At 42.2% G+C, this 17202-nt stretch overlaps 1 protein-coding gene across 1 annotated transcript; it reads left to right on the forward strand.

Annotated features, from left to right (window-relative positions):
• The first annotated feature begins 304 nt into the window (after nucleotides 1-304).
• Nucleotides 305-13175, forward strand: bckdk (branched chain ketoacid dehydrogenase kinase). Its single transcript, XM_070843474.1, has 11 exons — nucleotides 305-688; nucleotides 3312-3380; nucleotides 3498-3608; nucleotides 5701-5748; nucleotides 7164-7283; nucleotides 7681-7779; nucleotides 8095-8168; nucleotides 9735-9863; nucleotides 11828-11917; nucleotides 12213-12368; nucleotides 12994-13175. Exons 1-11 carry the CDS (start codon nucleotides 443-445, stop codon nucleotides 13136-13138), a joined length of 1287 nt encoding a protein of 428 aa, XP_070699575.1. The 5' UTR covers nucleotides 305-442; the 3' UTR covers nucleotides 13139-13175.
• Nucleotides 13176-17202: the final 4027 nt, after the last annotated feature.

Genomic DNA, 17202 nt, shown 5'->3' on the forward strand with positions numbered 1-17202 from the left:
TTTTGTATAATCTTTATCAACACTGAATTAAGGACCGAATAGGTTCTGGGTTGCAATGCACACTTGTTTTTTTAAAATGCATGAGCACTTGCAAACAAACAGCACCTTGAATTGTGCCCCCCTGGGCCACAAGTGTGCTAAAACACCCGGAATTGTTTTCCCGCAGGTCCCTGCGGTGCACTACAGTAATGTAGGGGGCGCTGTTGCTGCGGGTTCGCTCCGCCTCTGGCTGACTGATTGGCTTAGCTGTCATGTGGTCGCCCCTGCTCTCTCCCCTACTGGCCAATGCGCACAAAGCCCTTTCTGTACCCTCTCTACTGTATTCAGATACGTGCCTTTGTGCACCATTGCGAACCGACCCCGATGGCCTCGTAGCAACCCAAGAATTCAGTGCTTGTACGGGAACAGGGCGGCCCTGTTCACTCACACAGCTCGTCTCCAAATGCGTCCGGGACTGGCGGCTATAGCGGTGGAGATGCTGAGCGGTGCTTCCTGCAGGGCCAGGCCGAGGCTCGGCAGCCTCTTGCTGGCCCCGCTCACCAAAACAGTGCCGCCGATGTCAAGCACGGGGAGCCACAGATTTCGGTCCACGTCCTCCATGCAGGGGTTTTCGGAGCTGGCCAGGGAGCGGTCGAAGACTGTCACGTCGTTTTACAACCAGTCAGCAATTGACGTTTCCGCAGAGAAGGTAAGAATGTGACTTTTCCGCCGGTGTGCTCCTCCGTACTCATGACTACCGGAGCAGCGAGGGCGTAAGCTAGCTGTAGCCTGGTAGTAATGCTAGCTGGTAGCACGGCTGGTGCTGCGTTCACCGACACCGACAAAGGACCGATTCACGTTAGTGTTCAAAGCTAATAAGCTCAGTTAAGTTAATATTCCGGATCTGGGAACAGGGATGAACCGCTGTTATTACATTACAGGGTTTATTTGTACGATTTGAATATATATTTTTAATAACCAACCCTGTTACTTTATGTAACCGCTATTTGACCGATTTCCTCCCGAGGACGTGAATGCAGCGTGACGGTTTTCATTAGAACAAAATGTTTAGCTAGCTAACATCGCTGATTTTTTGTTAATTTCGGACAAAGTTACACCATCACTTTGCAAGTCCTGACAGCCGAATGGCTTGTTGTCGCCTTTGGTCTCCGTACAAGAAATGTCGTCCATACAAAGTTTGTATTTGAACTGTAATCTGTGTTTGAAGATTGACCCACAATGAGAGTGGACGGTGTTCAGTTTGGAGGTTAAGATGACCCTGATCATATGAAGGCAATTGCGATCTAGCTGCTTCTCCAGCCTCTATGCCTTTTTCACATTATAAATTAATTTAAGAAAGCCTAAATATCAGCTCTCATTATGGCAACTTTAGTTATGTCTGTCATTTTCTTCTTCCACCTCTTATAGAGCAAACAATGATTGACTGACAGGATGAATCAATGCAAATGTGGCAGCACTAGTTGAAACATGTCAAACTCAGTTTTACTATGTTAAAGCACCAAACTCTCAGCAGCTTGACCAGAAGCTCCAGTGTTCAGGGAGGTAAAATTAAAGATTTGTAACACAGTGACTTATTTGTGGTCAAAAATCACCCCCCTCCTTTTTCCCCAGAAGGCTTTTAATGCCTGGACGGTTTAATAGAAAACTTATGAAATGTCTCCCAGATCTCACAATAGTCAGCGTTTTCTCTCAGTGTGTCGTCAGTATTTCTTCACAGTAAAATGAGGAAGGAATTTGCAGCTGCAAATAGAGAAATAACACACCACCATACTACACAGACTGCAGCTACAAAAGAAACATGGAATTGTTCAGAGCAATTAAAGTGAAGGTGTCAGTGAAGTAATAAAGCTGTTAATCTGTTGATTGCAGATGGAGCTACTGGTGCTCGTAGCCGCCGATCTGGCTGATTGTAGTCAGCTGCAGGATTTATCTTGTACGGTCACACATTAACCTCATGCAGTGGTTCCCAACCTGCAGCGTGGGAGTGGAGACAGTGACCTTGCTGTGGATCTTCCTGGTCCGGGGAAAATCATTCCAGATGTACATTATTGTGTGTTTTTACATTCCAGAAAACACGTCCCGCCTCTGTGTGCACTTGAGCAAACCCTGTCACACTATCATAGAAGGGTAAACACAGATCCGGCTCGTAGAATCAATAACCGTTTGACTGAGTGTGTGTGCTAGTTGGGCCCCATCTACGCTGGGTATTAACATGAGACCAGTGTGTTCTAGGTGCATTGACACCATTAACATTCCTCCTCCAGATGCGGATATGCAGGGTCTTAGCAGGCATGGACAATAATCCCAACGCTTGCCTAAGTAAGACCGATGTTACTGGCTGCAGCTCTGTTGTCAAGGCTTTAGTCACAAGCTGGTTTAATATTTGCCATGTTTTTTTTTATCAGTTAGTGTTTCTGACCGTGGGGAGGTTATGTGGGCGGCTTTGAAATCACGTTGCACATCATTTTCTTGTAGGTGTAGCAGTGTTCATTAAATCGTTGATCCAATGCCCTGAAATCCCCACACAGTTATTCACCTCCCACTGTTCGGAAACACGTGATGCTCATCGGTGACTCCGGCAGAGCTCGGCCGACTTCCTGCAAGCAAAACTGTGGTTTAAATTGTGATTATTTAAAGAGTTTTTAGTAGAGACTGGATTTTTAAAGCCATTACAAATATTTATAGTTGAGTTAAATCCTCTGATATTTGTTATTTAACATAAAAACACGTCTGATTCCATCCCATCGTATTTTTTAAAGAGTTGTGGCAAAGATACGTGCTGAATGGGACATTTTAGGGTCAAAAACAAATCTTATGGTGCAGATATTGTTTCTAAATGCCCTCAGACACGTCTGTGGCGTTTCTGTATAGCAAGTTCCTGTTATTTATCATCTGACATTATGCAATGATACATTTGTGAGAAGCTAATGTAAGACAGTTAAGGCGTTTGAGCTGTGCCAACCAAAATGTGTGTCATGTATTGAAAGCAGGCATTGAATGTCTGGTCATACTTATAATTTGTCCTACTTATTCTACAACGTTTTAAGTTCTTGTGTGGCTGCTTGTGTTAATATGACATAAAACATTTAAAAACTGTCTCTTTTGTTAGATTAAAAAAAGGGTTTATAGACAAACACGTATATTTCTCTGTACCGAAGCTCTAGTAAACACTAGTATTGGGGAAATAGCAACACAATAGCCTGCCCTCTTTATTCCTGCAGGAGTGTCGCTCAGGAAATGTTTTTCTGAGTTTTACAACTGTTTCTTCTGACTGAATGTGAACGTCCCTGTATGTGTCACTGTCTCCTCAGGCCTCAGTGCGGCTGACCTTAGCAACCCTGCTGTATTCTGGGAAGTCTCCTGATGGACACCACATCTTGGTAAACATCACACTGATAGAACTGCCAAGTTTATGTTTAATGAGAAGCTCTTTGATCGGTGTGACTCACTCTTATCTGTGTGTGTGTGTGTGTGTGTGTGTGTGTGTGTGATCTCAGAGCAGTGCCAAGTACCTACACAAGGAGCTGCCTGTACGGATCGCCCATCGCATCAAGGGCTTCCGCAGTCTGCCCTTCATCATCGGTTGCAACCCCACCATTCTGCAAGTGGTAAGAACACCAGTTCTCATGATGCAGCAGCAGGTTCTATAATAAGAAAGTGACAAGAGGGCGGCTAAACTTTGAACAAAAGGAGGGAAACTGTTCCGGAGAGAGTGGATACCGCTGCCACCTCCATTGTTCTCAGTGGGAAGGAGTGTTTGAGGTAGAGCAAGTCGGCAATTGGTGGTTCACCTCATGTCCACATGTCCAAGTGACACTGAGCCAAACTGCTCCTGATGTGCAGCCCTGAGGCCGTTTACCATTTAGAGCCGAATAGGATAGAGCAAACTTTATTTGTCCCTGAGGGGAAAGTGTGTCAGTGCTGCAGCCCGCTGCTTCACATAAAACATCTTAAGAACACAAAGGAGACGTTTGACCGCACATTAACACTGAAAACACGACGGCTTAAAAAGAATGAAAGCACTATGAGCTACAGAGTTTGTGTGTTTGTCGCACGTTGCTCTGTTGCATCGCCAGATTTACTGATTTAGCGTTCAGCAGCTCGACGCAGGATGGAACAAACAATCGATTCCAGCGGTTTGATTTGCACTTTGGCAAACAGTCATCTTCCTGATGGCAGACAGGAGGCCAACAGCTGCTCTTGCACTATTAACAAACAATGCAGGTGTAGTTTTCCCTTGTGAAAGTGATATTTCCTCGTGTGGGTTTTCTTGAATCCTTGAACTTTCCATTCTTGAATCATGGGTCTCTCTTAGTTATGGAGTTTGGTTTAGACCTGCTCTTTATGAGAAGTGTCATGAGAGAATGTTTGTTATGAATTGGCACTATATAAATAAAGGTTGATTGATATTGACCTAGATATTGTCCCATCATTTCAGTAAGAATGTTTATGGATAAAAGTATTGGGGATATATGTGACTGTCTGATAAATGAAGTTATGATGATGATACTTTTGGTATATTATAGTACAAATGAGATTTGACCTCTTCAGACTTGCACCTTGGAAGCAGGCGAACTTGTGCCAGAAATTCCTGCTCTGCTTGTGTAATACAGTACAACACATGTGCGCAGACGTAACCACCACTATTCCGTATGTGGGTCAGCGTGACATGACAGTACAGATTCGCTAAGCTTTTATTCTCACAAGAGCGGGAACACGAGAGGGGATGTTGCACGGCCTGTTAAAGGACTTTCAAGGGCTGGTACACTGAAGTTTGTTCTGTTGTCACCGTTTGTTTCTTCTGGCGAAGGTCAGTCCAGCAGAAGCTGTTCACAGCGACGTCTGTGGGATATATCAGATATATCCAGAGCAGCCTGGACGCTGTTCTTGGAAAGACGCATTGCTGCTGAGTTTTTCAAATGCCAGTTTGGACAAACAAAATTCCTTTAAACCCCCTTGTACGGGGCTGGTGGCACAAGCCTCACACACACAGATGACTCAAAACCTCAGCTAATAAAGGCCATAAAACTAGCTAGAACAAACTGTTACCTGATCTCAGAGTCTGGATCAACATGTGTCATGGTTTTTATTTTCGGTGAGGGCTTCTCGTACGTCGAACGGTGCTCCCTCCCTCTCCCTGCCCTTCTCCGCCGTCCCATCATAACCGTTTCACCGCCTCTGCACGTCCCATTGCTGATGAACTTTCACCTAGATTCCTTCCTTTCTGGTATCACAGAGCTCCTCTGTGCCGATTACATAAAGCGCAGCTCCTTTTGTGTTACCAGCTGTAATGTAGGTCAGGGTGGCTTTCCTCACTCTATCAGCTCTTCACTCAAAGAGAAAACAAGGTTGTTTTTAGTTTTAACACCTGTGCATCCAGATGATGAATTCAAGTTTGATATATGTGGTTTTAGTCATGTAACTGTGGACCAGAGTTTGTTTTATAGGGAGGAGGAGTTCAACTTTGTTGGTAACACTGAGAATTCACCACGCAGAAGCATCCTGAAATGTAATCCACATGTGGACCGGTCAGTAGTGGTGTGGGGCCCAGTCAGGGGCCGGGGGCCGGGGCACAGTCAGGGGCCAGGGCCGGGGCCCAGTCAGGGGCCAGGGCTGCTGCTGCGATGCTTTATGGTTGGATGGACGATCACAGAGAACCAGTTTAACTGCAGCCTCCACCTCTCCTGTCCTCTCTTACAGCATGAATTGTATATCAGAGCCTACCACATGCTCATTGACTTTCCCCAGGTGAGTGTCTCACACACACACACACACACACACACACACACACACACACACACACACACACACACACACACACACACACACACACACACACACACACACACACACACACACAGGGTCATTAGTTCAGTTCAGCTCCAGGACTGGTTAATCTGTCTAGCACTTCAGTCCAAATGTAACCTTGGCTCCTAATTCCTCCTGCAGTTTTTCCCCATTAAGTTTATCTATTTAACAAACAGCCTCGAGTGATGTCTTCACATTCCTGATTTAGTTTCACCCAAATTCCCCAAAATGTATCTGATTTACAGTTTTAAAAAAGATGCAAACTTTTATTTTTGACAGTCTGGAACCACTTTTCATTTTCCTTAAATGATCTTTGGAAAGAAGAGTTAACTTTTTCCTCAGTAAATAAACACGTAATAGATAACATGATTACTATCTCTTTGAAAACATTCAGCTTCAAACATCATAACAACTCTGTTTTTTTTTTTTTAAGCTAACAAGAACTGACAACTTATGCAATCCTAATTTACTGTTCAGGGTGGATTCAGTTTCAGAAAACATGCTCAGAGAGGAATGTGGGTCAGTCCTCCTCACTTCTGTCTTGGTTGACAGTGACAGAGATGATCCTTATTTAACTCTTTTGCTGTTGCTGAGTTCTGGGTAAAGAAGACCTGCTGAACATGTTTTCAGTTCTCTGCTGTACAAATTCAGGCACCCGTTTGTTCTTGCATTCAGACTGAGCCTGATCTGAACAGTTCACTAAAAACAGACTTGTCAAAGTCAGAAAAAATACCTCTTACAGTGTTTATAGGTAAGGGATAATGTACAGGGAGCCTATTATTATTATTATTATTATTATTATTATTATTATTATTATTATTATTATTATTATTATTATAAAATGAACCCCAGCACTGTGATGCAGCTCTCAAAACATCCTGAAAGTTTCTGTTTGCAGTAATGGCTGCTGTTCATCATCATCATCATCTTTTTGTACTAAAGCAATCAACAATGTGACACAGAATTTTGACATAAAAACGATTTTATTGATTTCAAAATGTCCTTACTTCTGCTGTCAGAACGGCGTCCATAGCAACGGTCTGTCATAAATAAGAAATCAGAAACAGGAGACCGTAGAATGCCTCGAGTGACACGTTTGGGATTAAAATCTCTTTTACAAGTGAGCCAAGACACAAACACATAACATGACAATAACATCAGAAACACAGCAGCAACAGCAGGTGTGAGAAAAATGCATTTGATCCTTCAGTACATAAACAAGGCAGCTGTACGATCTACGATATGAGCGGTGAATATGACACGGCTGTTGTTCTTCTGATGGACTGAGTGTTGTGAAAATGTACACCGCGCTGAGTTTTAGACATCTGAAGTGTGTCCTACTGATCCATTTACAGATCAAGGATCAGGACATGGAGGCTCGCTTCTGTAAGCTGGTGCAGCAGCTGCTGGACGACCACAAAGACGTGGTCACCATGCTGGCTCAGGGCTTCAGGGAGTGTCGCAGACACGTTCAGGTAAGAGCTGCACCCACTGAACTGTCAGGGCACCAAACATAACTGCAGGATGGACCTTATGTTGGAAATGACTTCCCACTAATGATGCTCTGATAACACCCTGTGCAGAGGATTCTGTTTAGGACGTTTCATCACTTACATCAGGGAAAGTGGAAGGACTTCAAATCCTGTTTAGGGTCTGAATTCAAATTTTAAAAATTGTTGAGTGTCTTGAATCTCCCTTTTTTTTTTTTTTAGATGTTTCATTCTTTTGCTTATGAAACCTGCTAATCTGATTTTAAGATTCACGAGGAGAACTAATATTCCAGATTTAAGTTTCAAAGTAAATCTGTGTTCATTCATGTGATGTTTGTTTGTGACGGCACTATTGGAGCATTTGTTTTCCCTGTTATTGCAGGATGAGACGATCCTCCGCAGCTTCCTGGACACAACGCTGTGCTCTCGTCTGGGTATCCGGATGTTGGCCACGCACCATTTAGCGCTCCACGAAGACAATGTAAGTCTGTCTGTCACTGCCATTCGAGGGACTTTTAAACCTCTCAGCAAACATTACTCAAACAAGAGGAAGCATCAGATACGTTTCCGTGTTTGTCCTGGCTGTTTAAATGCTGCTCTAATGGCAACTGAACGCATTAATTAACTAAAATAGACTCACAGAAGGAAGAAGAAGATCCTTCCCGCAGGCCGGCAGCAGTCACGTTAAAACTACTGATTGAGACTAATTACAGTCACAGTTAAATTTAAACTACACTTTTAACAGCTATTGTTAAATAAATAGAGTTTATTTCTCATATATTTCTGCTCCTTTCAGCCTGATTTTGTCGGGATGATATGCAGACGTCTCTCCCCCAAAAAGATCATAGAGAAGTGGGTGGACTTTGCCAGGTAAGCGTTTAGCTGCACGGCTTTGTTTGTTTATCACCTTTTCGATGACTTTCCGCTCCTGTATGAGCGCTCTGTTGACTGAGAGAAGTCAGAGTTCAGCTGATAAACTCTCAGGAGCACACTTGTTCCAGCGCCTGGAGCTGTGAATGAGATATGAGCTATCATTCTTGTTTACCTTCTGTAATCTTATCAAATGACCTTTTTTTTTTTTTTGGAGTCGGGCACTTTTACTGAGTCGAGTTGATGAACTAATAGTCCGTCAACCAGACTGGAAATAACCCATTTCTCTGTAGTTGTTGTTTTGGGCCGTGCAAATCTGGACATGTAAAGTATGACTGTAACTACAAAACACTCATATCAACACATCTCTAACATACCTGAGCTCAGGACTGACCAGGTTGTCCAGAGTATCTTATCTCCATAGAAGTCAGCTCGTGTCCAGATGACGTGTCGTCATGTTTTCTGCAAAATTAATGAATAAATAATGTCCATAAAATGACCACATGGACATTTATTGTTACATTTTTAATTTACTTACTCCATTTTTCTCCTTTTTTCTCATTTACAGTTAAGCATGTCAATAAATCACCCTATCGGGGTTCGTTTTGCAGTAATGTACCTTCTCCTGTTTATTACACAGCTTCATGCTGAAGAAATCAACAATTTGACACAAAATACGGACTTAAAACGATTTTTATTGATTTTAAAAATGATTTTATTTCTTGCGTTATCCAAACTACGTCCATAGCAACGGTCTGTTATACATGACAACAGACCACTGAATGCTGCCAATTCACCTCTGTAATATAGATTATGAATGTAGAAATATATAATATGGTATTTCAGACCCAAACCACGTCCATGCGACAGAAGCAGCTCCTCTTTCTGTCTTTCTCCTGTTCAGAACGACCTTGCTCTGTGTCACGTTCACTGTCCTCCAGGTTTGTTTGCTTTGCCTCGCACAGGAACGTGAAGTGTCGTTCAAATGATAACAAACGTTACCACCACGAGTGATTTACGACTATTAACGATAAAGAATGATATGAAACGAGAGATGTTTTTCTTCCGTCACATGATATATGGCGTCATATTGTGCAGCTTAATACAAGTAGTATTTTCAGTGACGTTCTTTTTGACCTCAGTCGCACTTTGTGTTCATGCTAATCAGCAAATGTTATCATGTTAGCACTGAACTAGGATGGTGACCATAGTGGACATTTAGAGTTCAGTTTAAGTGTTTAAAACTAACAAATATTGGTAAAGTGCACGTCACTCCAGCCACGTATGCTCTTATTGTCTTTAGTCTTCAAAACTGTGTGTTCAATCTTGTTTTTTTAGAGATTTTGTTCACTTTAATGCACTTTAATAATCTTCCTGTGTGGAACTGTTCCTGCTGAATCCTCAGTGACACGGTCAGAAAAGAGCTGTTAGTCACCTGCCGTCCCAAAACCTGACCCCACTGTTCTCAAACCGGGGTCTAAACCCCGTTAAGCAACGTTTCACAGCAGCAGATGAGATCCTGTATGTCGTGGTCAAAGCTCTCGATGTGTCCTTCGTGTCCACCAGGCGTCTGTGTGAGCACCAGTACGGTAACTCGCCCCGGGTGAGGATCAACGGCCACGTGGCAGCTCGCTTCCCCTTCATCCCTCTGCCTCTGGATTACATCCTGCCCGAGCTCCTCAAGAACGCCATGAGGTGAGTTTACGGCTCATTCACGCTCTGCACGAAGGAGTTTGTTCACGTTCAGACGTTAGGAACAGTCGAGATGTAACGACAGTCAAGTGTCGGCAGGATACAGGGCTCACTGGTGATGCTCTTCTGATGCATCAAAGTTGGAAGGAAAATAGACTCACTCTTTTTTTTCTACGTCCTTTGTTCTAAATTCTCTTATTTAGTTTTTTCCCCTTATTGTCAGAAGGCCATACCTCATCCTTAACACGTAGATCACAAACACAAGTCAAAACCTTCATTCCAAATTAAAATTCAACACCCAAAAGACCAAAAAGCCTCCAAAAGTAAACCCACAATTTCGCCTCTGGACTTAATTTCTCTAATGGTAGAAAATGGCATAATTTATGGAGGATTAACTTAAATGTTAGGAGAGCACTTTCCTTCTAAAATCTTTTCTCGGTAAAGTCATTCATCATAAAGAGTATCCTGTATTTTCCTGGAACAAGACACAAACCAGTCGTGGCATTCAGAGGATACAGGCATGGATGGATATTAACCTTTTATATGTAACATTGACTTGGTCAGACCTCTTTCTTAAATTCAAACCAAAAGAAATTATAATAGTTCTTTTTCTTAATGAAACTTAACAGAAGATAGTGAAATGTCTAGGTGAGCATGTCAGGGCTTTTTTCTAAAGTGTAAGCGTCTCTCATATGCAAATGCTTCCAGTCTCAAGCGGTCTGTAATTGGGCTCCCGTTTTGGGAGCCACCGCTCTAAATGAGCGATCCCAGTGAGAGAGTGAAACTGAAGTGAATCTAAAATAACTCTGCTTGGACTCTTTAAGATCCTCATTAAAGTGAAGCCTTGTTTGAAAGTCTGTACACAGAGGAGTTCAGTGCAGTATAAATAAAAAGGAAATCTTAGAACATAAAACAGATGAATGTGAAGTGTTTCAGCTTGAACGACGTCATCGTAAAACAGAAAAATACTTTACCTTTACACATGAAATAATACAGAGACATTAACGCTCACTCTGTCAAATTAAGACATATTCATTCATTCACTGTGGATACATTCATTCTGTCTGTATACCAACCTTGTTTTATTCTAATGATGCTTAAAAATGTGCAGAAACATTATCTTTTTTTAAAAATAAATTGTTTGTCACATTTTTTAGTTTTAGTTTTTAGCCTTCATAGAAAATGTAGTTACCTGCATGCTCTGTTTTATCTAATCAGAAGGAGCCTGCAAAGACAAAACTAACACTTGGTAATCAATAAAATATCCTAATAACAGGGTTTGGTTGGTTAAATGGTCTCTGACTGCTGATTGAGCGATGAGGAGGAGTAAAGAGTTAATCAGTAGTGTTTACTTGTGTTCAGAGCAGCTCTCGTCTGGAGCTGGTTACTGGTGTTGGAGACATTCCCAGCATTCATCCTGGTTCATGGTGAAGAGGACAGAAGAGGGAGAGGCCACTTACAAAGCTGTTATTTGCAGTCTGTTTTGATTTAGAGCTTCATTAGACAGAGCAGAGTCCATGAACGCGTCCTCGAAGGACCTCTGTGTTTATGAGAACTGGGCCTGGGTCAAAGTGTACCTTGTATTTAACAACAGTCCAGAACAACTAAATGTTAGCAAACCTCCTCTGAATATTTCCAACACAAAAACAAACAGCACATAACCAAGAAATGACAGCACAGAGTGAAGAACGCTGCAGGAAAATAGACTCATCAAATAATAACTAACCTAAACACTGAATACAGGGAGACAGATCAGTTCAGTCTTATTCCTCAACCACCACGTTTACTTTCTCCAGTGGTTTACTAGTTTTTTTTTTAATTTCGATTTATTTTCAAACTTGTGCAAAAGGGTAAACAGTTTGCCATTTGTTGCAGTACAGTATACATTTCTAAATAACATAATACTAAGCACAAAAAAGGAATAAAATAATAACATCCACCTGACATCCACCCATTTGTCTCCTCAGGGCCACCATGGAGAGCCATCTGGACACGCCGTACAACGTGCCCGACGTGGTCGTCACCATCGCCAACAACGACATTGATTTTGTCATCAGGTGAGCGGCTGAGCGTTGCAGACTGTACCGATATTTAATGGTGTGTTTGCTCTGGTGAGAGGGATCAGAGGCAGAGCAGTCCACCTTGACCACAGAGACCATTCAGCTGTCGCTAGAAAAGCCTCTGACCCCTTAGCTCAAGAAGAGAATCCAGCTTCATGAGTCCTTTTCAGAGACTTGGCTGCTGTGTTTTCAGGAGGGGGGCATTTAAACCCAGCAGAAGGACATTACAGCAGTGAAGTACTGAGTCGGTCAAAGCTGCCAGTTCTAACCTTCTTCTTTCTCCCTTTTTAAGGATTTCAGACCGGGGTGGGGGCATCCCTCATAATATCATCGACAAGGTGATGGACTACCACTTCAGCACGGCTGAGGAGAGCGCACAGGACCCCCGCATGAGCAACCTCTTCAACAACATTACCAACAGTGGAAACCAGTCCAGCCCAATGCACGGGTAAGCTGTCAGAAATACCAGCAGACGACCTGGCACCCACACGAAACGCACAAAGAGGAAAAACACCACCGCTCTCTCACCAAATGACACTCGTGGCTCGGCAGTGACTTCCTGGGTCCGATGGCCGCTCATGTTTGGCTGCAGACATTTCCCAGTTCATCTGCAGTTCACTTTCAGGTTCATGTTTTACCAATAACAGACCACGTTCAACCAGACGTCAGGCAGGTAGCCCTGCAGCACAGACACAGTAGAACTTCAATATCATTTTTAGAAAATGATCTTTTTATTATAAAAACAGGAGCTTAAAAACTACTAGAGCTAAAAGCAGCTAAAAACAGAGCCCTTTAAAATCCTCAGCCACCTTCACTTACCTTGTATGTATAAAAGAGAATTTAGTATAATGATATTATATTGATATAAAAATAAATACATAAAAAATACAAGTAGCATCCAGTCCAAGTAAAAATCATTATAAGTGCTTACACTCCTGTAAAGGAAAGACATGGCGCTGTACAGTAACACAGTCACAGAGCTGATGTTCCAAGTATGAGTGCGATACTTAGGAAATAAAGAAACGATACCTGAGTTCCATCTCAAACCTGCCGTCTGTGTCTCCGTTCTGCAGGTTTGGCTTCGGCTTGCCCACGTCCACGGCCTACGCAGAGTACCTGGGCGGCTCTCTGTCCTTACAGTCTATGCAGGGCATCGGCACCGACGTCTACCTGCGTCTGCGCCACATTGACGGCAAAGGAGAGAGCTTCCGGGTGTGAGGCTCCCCCATCGGTCATCCTGGAAGATCCCAGTGCAGAGGGGGGCTGGCATGGACTACAGGACTTTGGTCCACAGTGATAGCCTACACAGTATGTTGTCAGAAAGCTCCGAAATTCACCAACCCACTACTCGTTCTGTTTCTTTTCTTGTTTTGCCTTAGACTGATTATAAGCTATGTTAGCTCTCACGTTGATGATTTCAGTTGTTTCCCTTGTGTTTTGTACCCTGTGGCACGTCGTCTTGAACTTTTTAAGGGGTGTATGAACTTTTGAATGTTTAGGTTATCGGGACAAACTGTGCATGAAAGTGGACATTGATGTTAATGTGGAGGGAAAGTAAGGAAAGGAAGCCGAGCTTCAGTTTAAAGAAGTTACTTGTTGCATAGCCTCAAAATTGGAACAGATGCTTAAGATGATTAAAGTTTCACATGAAACTTCTGAGACACTCCAGCAACCCTGTCCAAACCTCCCCAAAAGTGCTCAAAGCTGCTCCCGTGTTCCATGGCGGTCAATACAACCGTAACCAGATCCTTCCTGCATGCCATCAGCCGTCTGTATCTAAATCTAAGGTCCGTAAGGGAAAGCAGCTTGTGTTGGCGAGACCGGAACACGAGAATAACTTCAGCGTCCTCACTTTGAAGCTGATTCACTTTCCCAGCGCGTGCTGTTAAACCTCAACCCTCGACGACCCTTAGCGACAGTCTACGAAGCCTTCTCTGAATTCAGCAGAAATGCAGGAAAAAAAAAAAAGCTGCCAAAACACCAAAAACCTCGTGAACAGGTTTCTGTCTTGTTCTGTTTTGAGAACACGCGCTGTGACGAACATCTTAGTCGAGCAGTACGTTTGTGGAGCTTTCAGGCAGGGAAGCCAGCCGAGACGTTCAGTGGCCTTACTTTGTTCTTCGTCTGCATGCTGACTTTGACTCTGTTTTCTGTTCGTTGCCTTTAAACGTCTCACACAGATGCACAACCGTGTCCGTCGGATTCATTAGTTTGATGTTGGATGTTTTTTGCACAATGACTAGACTTCCCGTCGCGATGCTCAGCATTTGCACCGATCATAGCAGTTTCTGACTTTATGGTAACGACTTTCAGAGTAACAATATACCAGAGAAGTATTGTCTAATATTGTCTTTTCTTCTGACTCTTTTTTTTTGTTTTTTTCTAGAAAGATTGTCAGTTGTATTTCAGGTTTGCCGTCTTTTTGAAACAAGTTTTGTACACGGTTACATTTCAACTACAGGGTTTCTGCTCTGTCAGCTATGGAAGCTCAGATGGGCTGAAGTTGTTATTTTTTAGGTCAAATTTTCTCCAAATCACAACTTGATTATCAGACAACATCTTGTGTTGTGTTAAGTGTATTTTGCGTGTCTTTGTAGTCTCTATCCAGCCCATCGTACAAATGTTGTCACAAGATGAGGGACGCGTTCAAACCCCTCCAAACATCTGGCCAGTCTCTTGTTGGGTCGTTGTTGTCTCAGTCCCAGATATTGACGGACGCTGACTGTATCGATTCAGCCATCAAAAAGGACTTTTCAGACGATCTGACAAGAATTTAGTTTCAAGCATATTGGGTCAACGAACATGGGCAAACTTTGCCATTTAGTTTTTTAAGCCCATCATTTTAAAATAGTGATTAAATCGGAGCGTTTTCTCTCTGTGTCAAAGGTCTTCTCTCGTGATGTCAGCTGAAACGTCTCATCATGTCAGTATAACAGGTGTTTGTCCATCAAAGTCGGTTTCACTACGTCATTCCTCTCAACCAACAGATCACAGTACTGCAAAGAAAAAAAAAAAAAAACATCACGTGTGATCGTGGCTAAAACTGTGACTCTCAAACAAAATGACAAAAGTTGTTGTTAACAAGTTGTGATCTCGAAATAACGTAGCAGGAAGTATCAGCAAACCCCGGCCCGTCTGAGTTTCCAGGGAAGACTTGTAGGAATCAAAACAGCACAGGGTCAATGTCATGAGGTGTTTGTGTTTTTTTTTTTTTTTTTTTTTTTATTTGCCCCAGTAGATCGTCCCCTCAAGCACTCCTCCCATTTTGTTGAACATTCCCCAGGGAGCAGCAGCTGTCAGGCAGCAGATCAGCCTGAACGCTACATTTACACTTGACGTTGTATCTGTTGGAAGCATTATTAGTGTATGAGTGTGTACCTGTAATCGTTTTAGCAGAGAGGGCTTTGGGAATCTTTAGCTGCAATTAGCAAGATGGGAAATCAGCAGAAGTTGGTATTCAAGGCAGTTTTCTTTTTTCTATTCTACAGCTTTTCGGTTTTGGCTCTGAGAGAAACTGGACCGGTTTGATTATTGGTGACATTATTGGCCTGGAGTTGTACATTTTATCCTAAAGCTTTAGAATCACATGAATAGTCGACCTAATGGGAAAATCTGAATGTTTTTGTCTTAGAAAAGCTAGAAATAATATAAGATTATGAAATGTTTTATATCTTACAAATTCAGCAACTAAATAAAATGTCTCACATGCTTTTGTCCCCCCACTGAGTTTACATACAAAAGTCCCTTGAGTTAAAATGAGATTTTAGCTTGTGAGACATCCTGGAAACATGCAGTAAGCTAATCTTTTGTAAGATATCAAAAAGTAATCAGATTTAATTTGACATTTTACAAAAGAAAACTAACCCAGTGTAATTGACAGTTCCAGAGCGGCCTGCACTAGCTGTACCTGAACCCTCGCTGAGGCCGTATATATGAATCCATGTTTTTATTGTGGCTTTGAAGGTCTTGAAGATGTAGTATATATATATATATATATATATATGTAGATTTTGCATGTGAAGCCAGACGCTGGTGAACAGCGGTTTAAGCTTTGTGTCCCTTTGTGAGACACATTAGCAGGTAACAGCACCGCTGAGATTTTCCTCCGTTTCAAAGTGTTGCTGGTAAAATGTTCAAGGCGGCTTGTAGACTTTGGATTTGGAAGCCTTGCTGTGGCTTTATGAAGCATGGAATATGAACTGTCTGCCCCCTGCTGGCTGAAAAAGACAAGTGCAGGGCCGACTGAAGCAAATTGTTCTTGGTGGAAATGTTAAGTGCATTTTTTTTCTTCAGTTTTTGAGGGGGGGGATGTACAACAGATACGTTACTGAATTTCTATTTTCTGGGTTTCTGATTTTGTAAATTTTGCAGTTAGAAATGAGGATTGCAAAAAAAAAAAATCATTTAGAATCATTTCACTATTGTCTCTGGTTAAAAAAAAAAAAAAGAAAAGCCAAACATTGGAGTCATGTTACTCAGTAAATGTGCTGCCATGGAGTGTTTTGTCTCCTAGACTGAAAGTAGTTTCTTCTACGTGTTTTCTGTTGTGTTCAGGACTCTGTAGACATTAAATTTTACTTAGTTGGAGCTTTGAGAGTGATCTTTTTTTTTTTTTTTTTTACTCAATCTGTTTAATCTGAGTTCACATAAAATCTGAAAGCATAACGACTGATCTCTCTTTCTTTCTTCTCGTATGGCTTTTCTCTGCAAGGTGAAGTTACTGTTGTCACTGAAGTCCTGCAGCTATCGATGGGACAATCTAAATATTTGCAGACTGTTTGTACCTGAGGTGTGCAGCGCAGTTCTTCTCCTCAGGAAGGTTTCAAAAGGAGGACAAACTCATGCAGTTCTCACACACACACTCACACAGGACTTGTGTTGGTTAAAGGGGAGTTTTTCCTTGCCACTGTCACCTGATGCTTGCTCATGTGGGGATTCTTGAATAGTTCAGTCTCCTAATTTAAGAGTTTGGTTTAGACCTGCTCTTTAATAGAAAGTATCTTGAGATAACATTTGTTATAGGCTCTATATAAATAAAGATTAATTGAATTTCACATGGTGATTATGCTGCCAAACAGATGATGTCTATGTTTAAGTTGAATTCATATTTCGGAGGATAGTTAAAGGGTAGCTCCAGAGTTTTTAAACCTAAGTAGATGAGCAATCCGTGCTCTGTTAGGTAAAACTAGTAATTTGTCAATGGAGTCTGGTGGCTTTGAAGACTATATAAATAGAGAGTAAAATATAGCGTACACTTAACAGATGTAGGTTTTTTTAGGAGC

This window comes from Pempheris klunzingeri, chromosome 14, assembly GCF_042242105.1.
Source record: "Pempheris klunzingeri isolate RE-2024b chromosome 14, fPemKlu1.hap1, whole genome shotgun sequence".
Taxonomy (NCBI): Eukaryota; Metazoa; Chordata; class Actinopteri; order Acropomatiformes; family Pempheridae; genus Pempheris; species Pempheris klunzingeri.